Source organism: Mesoplodon bidens (assembly GCF_964165515.1).
Source record: "Mesoplodon bidens genome assembly, chromosome: X".
NCBI classification, from domain to species: domain Eukaryota; kingdom Metazoa; phylum Chordata; class Mammalia; order Artiodactyla; family Ziphiidae; genus Mesoplodon; species Mesoplodon bidens.
Window position 1 is genome coordinate 125,271,687 of NC_138163.1, and position 10,367 is coordinate 125,282,053.

Here is a 10,367-nt window from a genome sequence, read left to right on the forward strand (position 1 = left end):
TCAAATTGGTATCACTGATTATAAGCATTAGTACTACTAGGAAAGAAAAAGTGCTGTCAATCAAACCATGACATGCTACTGATTATAACACACATCTGATTTCAGAGATGTTAAAAAATGACCAAATTATGTGGTTCAGAATTTATAAAATGTGATTTGTTATTCTCAAAGACAAATAGAAGTTATTTATTCATTTATTTATCATGTATTAAGGAAAATTTAACATACAAGTTTTAAGTTAGTCAAAATAAGCCTAGCTGACATAAAAAGTAAATGTAACCAAAAAAATGTAGACTAAAGAAATCATGATTGATAATGAAAAGAATGAAATGAAGGCAGCCTTAAGAAATCTCTGATTTCTTAAACTTTGAAGGATTTTTAAATGTTATTAACGTTCAATTGGACAATAAGACCCAAATAGTTTAAGAGTAATTTTACTTTTAATATTTTACTCTTAGGCACTTATGTGAATTGATAAAGGTTAAGTTAACAGAATCTGAATTAATAACTTTTTTGGTGGTAGATATAATTGTACATTGCTCAAAAACTCAAGGAATGCTAAACTTACCTTCACCTACAACCCCAAGGATCTCAAATTTATTCATCACATTACCAATGTTAGGAATCTTCATGAAGACAAACTCCTCTTTTGATGCAAGCCACAGAACATGGCATCAAAAAAGAACTTCTAAGAAAGTTGTACAGTAAGCAGAAAAAATGTCCAAAGGAAGAAATTCTCACAGGTTGGCAGGAACTTTCACATATTTGTCCTAATGTGAAGTATTAAATGATTCCCTGAAAGAACAAACACAATTAAAAGTCATAAGTTTTATTTCTCAGTACTCTAATAACCTAATCAATCTTTTTGTACAGTTCTTTTAAAACCACATTAATGTTTCATATACTACTACTACTACTACTGCTGCTGCTAATAATAATAGGAGGGAAGAACCCAAAATGAAACACAAATGAAAAAATGTACCTAACTGTATTTGAAATGAATAATATAACTACACTGAAGGAGGCTGGGGGAAAAGAATTAACCCCAGGTAACTTCTGAAAGCAGTATTTTAACTACATACTCTCCTTGAACTAAAGACAAAAAGAAATATAAACAAATATTATACTCAGTTATTTGTTTTTACACAGAGATATGAAACTTCTTCATGTATATTCTAGGATTGAGCAAATAAGTAAATGCACCGTGGACAATGTGGGTTTGGTCTCATTCTCATAAAAGGAAGTTACAAAGATGAAAAGGGGGAAAGCTTGGAAATAAGAGTTAACCATATAGGGTCAGTTCTTAATATAGACAGATGTACAAATAGATATAAATGTGTATGTAAATATACATACACACATACATTCTTCCAAAAAGGTAAAACATGAATCTAACCATAGGCAGCAACAGACAAGCCCAAACTAAGGGACATTCTACTCAATAACTGACCTGTATTCTTTAAAAATGTCTACATCATGAAAGACAAGGAACAACTGAGTAACTGTTCCAGAAAAGAAGATTAAGAGTCACGATAACTAAATATAATGCATGATCCTGGATTGGATCCTAGACAAGAAAAAACATGTTTTGCTATAAAGGGTAACTGATAAAATTTAAATGTCTACAGATTAGATAGTAATATTGTATCAATGATAATTTTTTTGTTTGTTTCGACAATAGTAAGGTGGTTACAAAAAACAATGCTCTTGTTTTAAGAAATGACAAGATGGATGAAGGTGTTCAAAAGGTACAAACTTCTAGTAATAAAATGAACAAGTCCTAGAGATGCAATGTACAGCATGGTGACTATAGTTAATAATACTGTACTGTATATTTGAAAGTTGCTAAGAGAATAAATCTTAAAAGTTCTCATCACAAGAAAAAAATATGTAACTATGCGTGGTGATGGATGTTAACTAGACTTACTGTGGTGATCATTTTGCAGTACATACAAATATCAAATCATTATGTTGTACACTTGAAACCAATGTTATATGTCAATTATATTTTGATAAAATAAATAAATAAGGCACAGCCCAGATCTCTAGGATAAGACAGTCTAATAAAAAACTTAACCAGGGGGCTTCCCCGGTGGCGCAGTGGTTGAGAGTCCGCCTGCCGATGCAGGAGACACGGGTTCGTGCACCGGTCCGGGAAGGTCCCACATGCCGCGGAGCGGCCAGGCCCGTGAGCCATGGCCGCTGAGCCTGCGCGTCCGGAGCCTGTGCTCCGCAACGGGAGAGGCCACAACAGTGAGAGGCCTGCGTACCGCAAAAAAAAAAAAAAAAAAAAGCTTAACCAGGGCTTCCCTGGTGGTGCAGTGGTTGAGAGTCCACCTGCCGATGCAGGGGACATGGGTTCGTGCCCTGGTCCGGGAGGATCCCACATGCCGCGGAGGGGCTGGGCCCGTGGGCCATGGCCACTGGGCCTGCGCATCTGGAGCCTGTGCTCCGCAACGGGAGAGGCCACAACAGTGAGAGGCCCGCATACCGCAAAAAAAAAAAAAAAAAAAAAAAAGCTTAACCAGAAAAAAAAGAGGAAGAACACCAAAGTTTTTAGAGATAAAGTTTGCAACTTAAACCGTTCAGGAAAAAATATGTATAGTGTATGGAGAAAGAGAAAGAGAGAGAGAGAATGATAAAGCAAATATGGTAAAATATTAACATTTGGGGACTAGGGGTCAAGGGTCTATGAAACAGGAAATTCTTTATACCATCTTTGCAAATTTACATCTGAAATTATTTCAAAATAAGTTCTTTTGTTTCAAAAAAACCTATCCTATCTTTAAGAAGAACAGCTGTATCAATATATAATATTGGTTTAAAAGGAAGAAATAAATATAAACCAGTAAAGAAATTTTTTTTGCTGCCTATGAAATTTGAAACTTTTAAAATATATGAGTACCCCATGTGGTGTAAAGTACTGACATGAAAAAGTGTGCCGCTCTGGACACTAATAGTAGGAATGTAAACTTTCTAAAGGGTAAAATGTCCATAATTAAATGCTTTTTAAATGTTCATATCTTGATAAATGTATCTGACAAAAACCTACAATATCATTCTTAAGTGTGGAATATTTAGATAGTCCCTTTAAAAATTAAGAAGGTGACAAGAAGTCCTACTATTAATACTTATTAACATTACTATTAAACATTATCCTAGTGGGTTCCAGACAGCTCAGTAAAATAAGAAAAAATAAATGAATAAACTATATAGGACTAGAAAGAGGAAAATGTGATAGAATTTACAGATAATTATTGTCTACATAGACAATTCAAAGGAATCTACAAATATTAGAATTATAAGTGTTAACAATGTAGCTAAATATAAGCTCAATCTACAAATATCAACTGTATTTGTAAACATCAATAAGAAACAGAAAATGTAATTTTTAAAAATCATCTTTACAATAACAAAAACGGCACTTAGGATTTAACATAAAAGACACTCAAGACCTCTATTCATATATATATATATATATATATATATATATATATACATACACACACATAACATATATAGATCACACATATATATGTAGGTGTGCATGTGTGTGTGTATATATATATATACATATGTAAACTTTATTCAAAGGCATTAAAGATGACGTATATCAATGAAGTTATCCCAATTTTAAGGCTAGAAAATTCAATACTATAAGAATATCAATTGTCTCCATATTAATGTATACAGTCAATGCAATTCCAATCAGAATCCCAAGAGGGTTTTCTGAGGAATTATAATAATCTGATTCTAAAATATATGTGGAAGAGCAGAATTCCAAGTACAGCCAACACCCGCCCGAATAAGAAAGATAAGAAGGCTCAGCTTTGAGGGGAGGATCTGGCAAGTTGCTCTCTACCAAATATACTGAGGGTTAGAATTGAGATATAGGACTTCCCTGGTGGTGCAGTGGTTAAGAATCCGCCTGCTAATGCAGAGGACAAGAGTTCGAGCCCTGGTCCGGGAAGATCCCACATGCTGTGGATCACCTAAGCCCGTGCGCAACAACGACTGAGCCTGCGCTCTAGAGCCCGCGAACCACAACTACTGAGCCCATGTGCCACAACTACTGAAGCCCGTGTGCCTAGAGCCTGTGCTCCTCAACAAGAGAAGCCACCGCAATGAGAAGCCTGCACACTGCAACGAAGAGTAGCCCCTGCTCTCCGCAACTAGAGAAAGCCTGTGCACAGCAACAAAGACCCAACACAGCCAAAAATTAATTAATTAATTAATTTTTTAAAAAAGAATTGAGCTATAAAAATTAAAACAGGGTGGTCTTGGCACAGAGATAGACAAATTAGCCAGTGGAACTTATATGAGAGCTCAGAAGTAGACCATACGTCAAAATCCCTATAGCTCCAAACCCACCTCCATGTCACTTCTCTGCTCAAAACCCTCCAGGGGCCTCCCATACCATTAAGAGTGAAAGTCAAAGTCCACATAAGCCACCAGGTCTTAACCTCCTCTCTCCTCTGATGTCATCTCTGACTCTTCTCTCCCTTGGCTTGCTCCACTCCAGCCACACTGACCTCCTTCCAGCTCAAAATATAACAAAGTCACAGTTGTCCCTTAATGCTAAATATTTGTCACCCTAATATTTACTTTAGGTCAGATTCTTATTGTCTGATTTTTCATTCAATATTTACCAAAAAATGTTTTTGAAAAAAGGCAAGAGAAAGCAGACACTATACTTATTTTAGAAAACAACTTTAATTCAATGGAATCACAAATTTTTAAAGGATGACTGTGACATCTAGAGAAAATAATGTCACAATTTCAAAAGAAATAAACATTTGTTCTATTTATTCATTTATTAAACAAAAAATTACTCACTGCCTAACATGATTCAAAGAATGGGTAAATAAGACACACGAGACAGTGGTGAACAAGATAGGCAAGGTCCTTGCCCTCATGGAGCTTCACATTTTACTGAGGGAGGAAAAAAATACAAGATTATTATCAGATAGTGATACATGTTATGAAGGGAGAAAAAGGAGTGATTACCCAGACAGACAGCCCCCTCTCTAAAAAGGTGACATTTGAGGTGAAATATCAATAACAAGAACGAGCCAGCCATGAAGATCTAAGTCAGTCACATTCCAGGTAAAAGATGCTCAGAGTGTTTCTGAGAATGAATCATTCTTTCATTTTCTACGGCTGATTTGGAAGAACACCCAGGAAACGTTTAAATATTCTACTCTCTGTCAATAATGGTACGGCTCATTTCAAAGGAAACTAGAGATAAATATTAAATTACTCCTACTAAGAAGACTCAGCACCCCCAAAAGTTCTGTATGTAAGTATGTATATATAAAGAACATTTGGTCCCACCTATTCTCTATGGAAATCAAAATCGACTAATGCAAACTGGGAATCAGAATTTAAATGGGTGAGTAAATATATAACATAGGTGTCAAGAACAGTCTTTTAACTACCAGTATTCATACTGAGGAAAAAAATTTATGCCAAACTGGATTTAACTACAATTTTATATGAATAACGCTGATTAATTTTTTTAAGGCATAAAAACTCAAGACACTTCAGCTTCAAGTAACTAACTGACTTGGATGAAATGTCCCTTTGAGGACAAATACAAATGCTGGAGGGAATACTTTTAAAGAACAGCCTAAAAAGCCCCAAAGACTTAACAAAATTATGAAGAATTACCTGGCTGAAATCAAGGCAAAAGAATAGAACCCAGAGAGGTAATCCAAATCACCCAAAACAGTTTTAGCTCACAGACACTTGAAGGAAGATTCAGAAAAAATGGGAGAAAAACAGACTTGCTCTTGAAACCTTTATAAATCCAGGGGCAAAAAGGTCAAAGGCAAAAGTGTTTCAAAAAAAATGGTACAGATGAACCATTTTGCAAGGCAGAAATGGAGACACAGATGCAGAGAACAAACGTATGGACACCAAGGGAGGAAAGCAGGGGGGATGAATTGGGAGATTGGGATTGAGATATATACACTAATATGTATAAAACAGATAAGTAATAAGAACCTGCTGCATATAAATAAATAAATAATTTTAAAAAAAGCGTTTCAAAAGAAGGAAGTATGATAAGCACCACTCACTTGGAGCTGAAACCCCAAAGAGCTATACTTCTTGGATAAAGGAAACCAGAAAAAAAATCAGTCCCAGGACAGACTTGAATTACAGCTTTATGTCACCTGAGTGACCTGAATAAACCTCTAAGTGTACCTTGGATTGCGGTGGTCCCACATTCAGATTGTTAGTACCAACAGTTGTCTGGATGAAAGGGGTGGCGGCAGGCAGTGGGGGCAGGAGTCTGCAGGAAGGTAACATGAACCTAGGCATCACAACATTGTTACAGATAATTTCTTGTTTACATCATGCAGTACATAATCAAAGATAACCAGATGCACGAAGTAATAAGATACCATTAACAAGAACTAACAGAAATGACCAAAACAGAAAATGACCCAGCAAGACTTATAATATCAGAATTATCAGAAATAGCCTATAAGACCACTATAGGGTTGAATTAATAAAAGCAGAAGGGTTGAACATTTTGACAGAATTGGAAGGTCCAAAAGGTGGAAGAACAAATTGGAAAAATAAATTATAATTCCAGAACTAGAAAATAGAATACCACCAAGGGAACTCAACAGACAGTATAAAGAGAAAAAGTATCATGATACATAAGATTTTAAACATTTTTAAAACTTGAACAAATGAAAATATAAAGTATAGCAAAGAAATGCAGAATATCATTTTTTCCCCAAGCACACACATAACATTTACAAAAACTGATAAAGTGCTAGGCCATAATGCAATTCAAAGCAAATTACAAGGATTTTAATCCACGGACGATCTCTCTCCAAAATGCAAGTATGCAAGAAATTAGTCACAAAAGAAATAACTAGGAAATATTCATATGTTTAGAAATTAATACATTCTTAAAATAATCCATAAGTCAGTCAAAGAAGAAACCATAACAAACATTTAGAAGTAACAAAAATAGGGACTTCCCTGGTGGCGCAGTGGTTAGGAATCCACCTGCCAATGTAGGGGACACAGGTTTGAGCCCTGGTCCGGGAAGATCCCACATGCTGCAGAGCAACTAAGCCCATGCGCCACAACTACTGAGCCTGCACTCTAAAGCCTGCGAGCCACAACTACTGAGCCCACGTGCCACAACCACTGAAGCCCGCGCGCCTAGAGCTCATGCTCCACAACGAGAAGCCACGGCAAGGAGAAGCCCACGCACCGCAACGAACAGCACTGTACTCGCCACAACTAGAGAAATCCTGCCTGCAGCAACGAAGTCCCAATGCAGCCAAAAATAAATAAATAAATAAATAAATTTATTTTTTAATTAGAAAATAAAAATTAAAAAAATACAAATTTGGGCTTCCCTGGTGGCGCAGTGGTTGAGAGTCCGCCTGCTGATGCAGGAGACATGGGTTTGTGCCCCAGTCTGGGAAGATCCCACATGCCGCACAGCAGCTGGGCCCGTGAGCCATGGCCGCTGAGCCTACGCGTCCGGAGCCTGTGCTCCGCAACGGGAGAGGCCACAGCAGTGAGAGGCCCGCATACTGCAAAGAAAAAAAAAAAAAAACAAATTCATGGGAAGAAGCTAAGACAATGCTATGGGAGGGAATTGAAAGCCTCATATATGCATATATCACAAAATATAAAAAAATAAACTAAGCATCTATCTCGAGAGGTTTTAAATAAAAGAACAGCAAAATAAATCCAAAGAAACTATAAAGAAAGAAATAATTAAGAGCAGAAATTCACGAAATAGAAAACACACAGAAATAAAGAGATCAAAAGAGCTGGATCTCGGAAATCAACTTTGGAACTAATCAAGGACAAAAGAGAACTCAGCCCAGTCAACACACTGAATTCTAGCTTTATGCTATCCTGAGCAGAGAACCCAGCCACACCGTGCCAGACTTCTGACCTAGAGAGCTGTGAGCTAATATATGGGTGCTGTTTTAAGCCACTAAGCTTGTGGTAATTCATCACAAACAACAGAAAACTAATAAAACAGTATTATTTCATTTATATAGTTTTAAAACAGGCGAAGTTGAATTACAAACTATATTGTCTAGGTATGCATATATAAGTGGTAAATCTATTAAAAAAATAAGTGACCAAGGAAGTGTTTCTTTTCAAAATGAGGATATTTGTGGGAGGGAGATGAAAAAGGGAGGGGATACGGGAACATATGTATATGTATAACTGATTAAATTTGTTATAAAGCAGAAAAAAATAAAATAAAAAATAAAAATGAGGATATTTGGACTTCCCTGGTGGCCCACTGGTTAAGAATACTCCTGCCAATGCAGGGGACACGGGTTCGAGCCCTGCTCCAGGAAGATCCCACATGCCGTGGAGCAACTAAGCCTGTGCACCACAACTACTGAGCCTGCGCTCTAGAGCCCGCACGCCATAACTACTGAGCCTGTACACCTAGAGCCCATGCCCCACAACAAGAGAAGCCACCGCAATGAGAAGCCCGCTCACCGCAATGAAGAGTAGCCCCCGCTCGCCGCAACTAGAGAAGGCCCACGCACAGCAACCAAGACCCAAAGCAGCCAAAAATAAAAGTAAATAAATAAATTTATTTTTAAAAAATAAATAAAAAATTAAAATAAAAATGAGGATATTAATTATCTCTAGGGAGGAGTTGAGATTGATAAGAGATACATAGGAGGGCTTCTGGGGCACTGGTAATGTTCTATTTCTTGACTTGAGTGAAAGACAGACATTCATTAGAGTGTAAATTTGTTTTACGTATTTCTATGTTGTTATATTGCACAATAAAACAAGTTTTTAAGAAGTCAGAGAGTAATTCTGATAATGACATCATACATAAATAGTTCCGTGGTCATTTATATGGAGGCAAAAGATAATTTTTATCAAAGATAAAGCATTTCAATATTACATTAACCAAAAAAGTTTACCTGAACTCTCTCTCTCCAGACTCCACATATTGCTGTGTGTCTAGTGCTGGGTATCGACAACAAAACCAAAAACTCCCAGTGATGGATAACCTGGATGATGACCACACTCCAAAACCATGCCAGAGAAGGAGCTGGTGAGGAAACTGAGCAAAATAGGCCTCAATGAGAGATGACTGGCATCCCAATGTGTGAAGACTCTTTGAAAGAGAGGGAGTAGAACGGGTGATTTGGGTTATTTCAGGGGGAATACCTAAGATCAGTGGTAGAAGTGAAAAGGAGACAGATGTCAGCTCAGTAGTGATTTGGACAATGATGAACCATCAATGGTTACTCATTCATTCTATAAATATCTCTCAGATCCTACAGTGGGCCAGCCCACCACAGATGCTTCGGGATACAGCAATGAACAACACAGACAGAGCCCCTGCTCTCATGGAGACAATGAGGGGAGACAGATAATAAACAGACAAACACGATCATTCCAGACAGTGACAATTATTATGAAGGAAAGAAAACAGTCTTAAGATAGAGAGTTTTGGAGATTGAAAAGGCGGAGTAGGTAGATAAGGTAGTCTGGGAAACGCCTGTGTGAGGAGGTAAAATTTGATCGAAATCTGTTTAATTAATGTAAAGAAGCCAGCCATGGGAACAGGGATGTGAGAAGAGCATTCAAGGCAGTACAGAGTCTTAGAGAGCCTGATAAATACAAGGAACAGAAAAGATCTGTAATCCGAAGCACAGCACACTAGAAGGGGACCTGCAGGGGGCAGGAAGAGCCCGCTGGAAGCAGTCTGGCCTGGCCGTGGTATTAAAGAGTTGTGTACTAAATTAGATGTCCTCTAAGGTCCCTTCCAACAAAAAGATTGTAAGAATCTCTCAAAAATCGTTTGAGTTTCTGATTACCAACCATTAACTTTGTAAACAAACAACAGAATGCTTTTTAAAGTGGATTTGTCTTGCACTAAGAAAGACACCTAGAATTAAGCAATCTTGTCTCTGCATTGGCAAGCAGGTACCTACAAGAACTGACAGAAATGTAAGGCTTATAATTTATTTCATATATTATTAGTATTGAATTTAAGACCTGTCTGAGCCTTGAATGCTTCCTATGTTGCTGAAATTATAATCTTCATCTCAATGGTTCTTTTCTTCTTCCCATAGAAAGTACAAAATCAGTTGAATCATGAGTTTTGTTTTTGTTTCTGGCATTGTTTTTATACATACAAATGAGAGAGCCACTTTGTCACTGAAATTGGATAGGAATGAATTTGGTACATGACAAAACTTCTGCTATAATAAGAGGGTTTGAAAGCATCTTAAAACTCGTGATCCATGTACGGAAAGAAATCATTTCCGTGGAAAGCACAGCCTTATGAAAAAAACATCCTACTCTCTTGCAGAGAATTCTCCATGTTGACTCTAAGT

The 10,367-nt window shown here is 37.1% G+C and overlaps 1 protein-coding gene across 3 annotated transcripts in view; it reads right to left on the reverse strand.

Annotated features, from left to right (window-relative positions):
- The window catches only part of CDKL5 (cyclin dependent kinase like 5), a 187,525-nt gene that overhangs the window by 125,342 nt on the left and 51,816 nt on the right, over positions 1 to 10,367 (reverse strand). For all 3 annotated transcript variants that reach the window (XM_081222836.1, XM_081222834.1, XM_081222835.1), the window contains one exon: positions 569 to 795. In XM_081222836.1, the coding sequence (XP_081078962.1) occupies positions 569 to 632 (64 nt within the window). In that variant the 5' untranslated portion in view covers positions 633 to 795. The remainder of the gene's footprint in view (positions 1 to 568; positions 796 to 10,367) is intronic.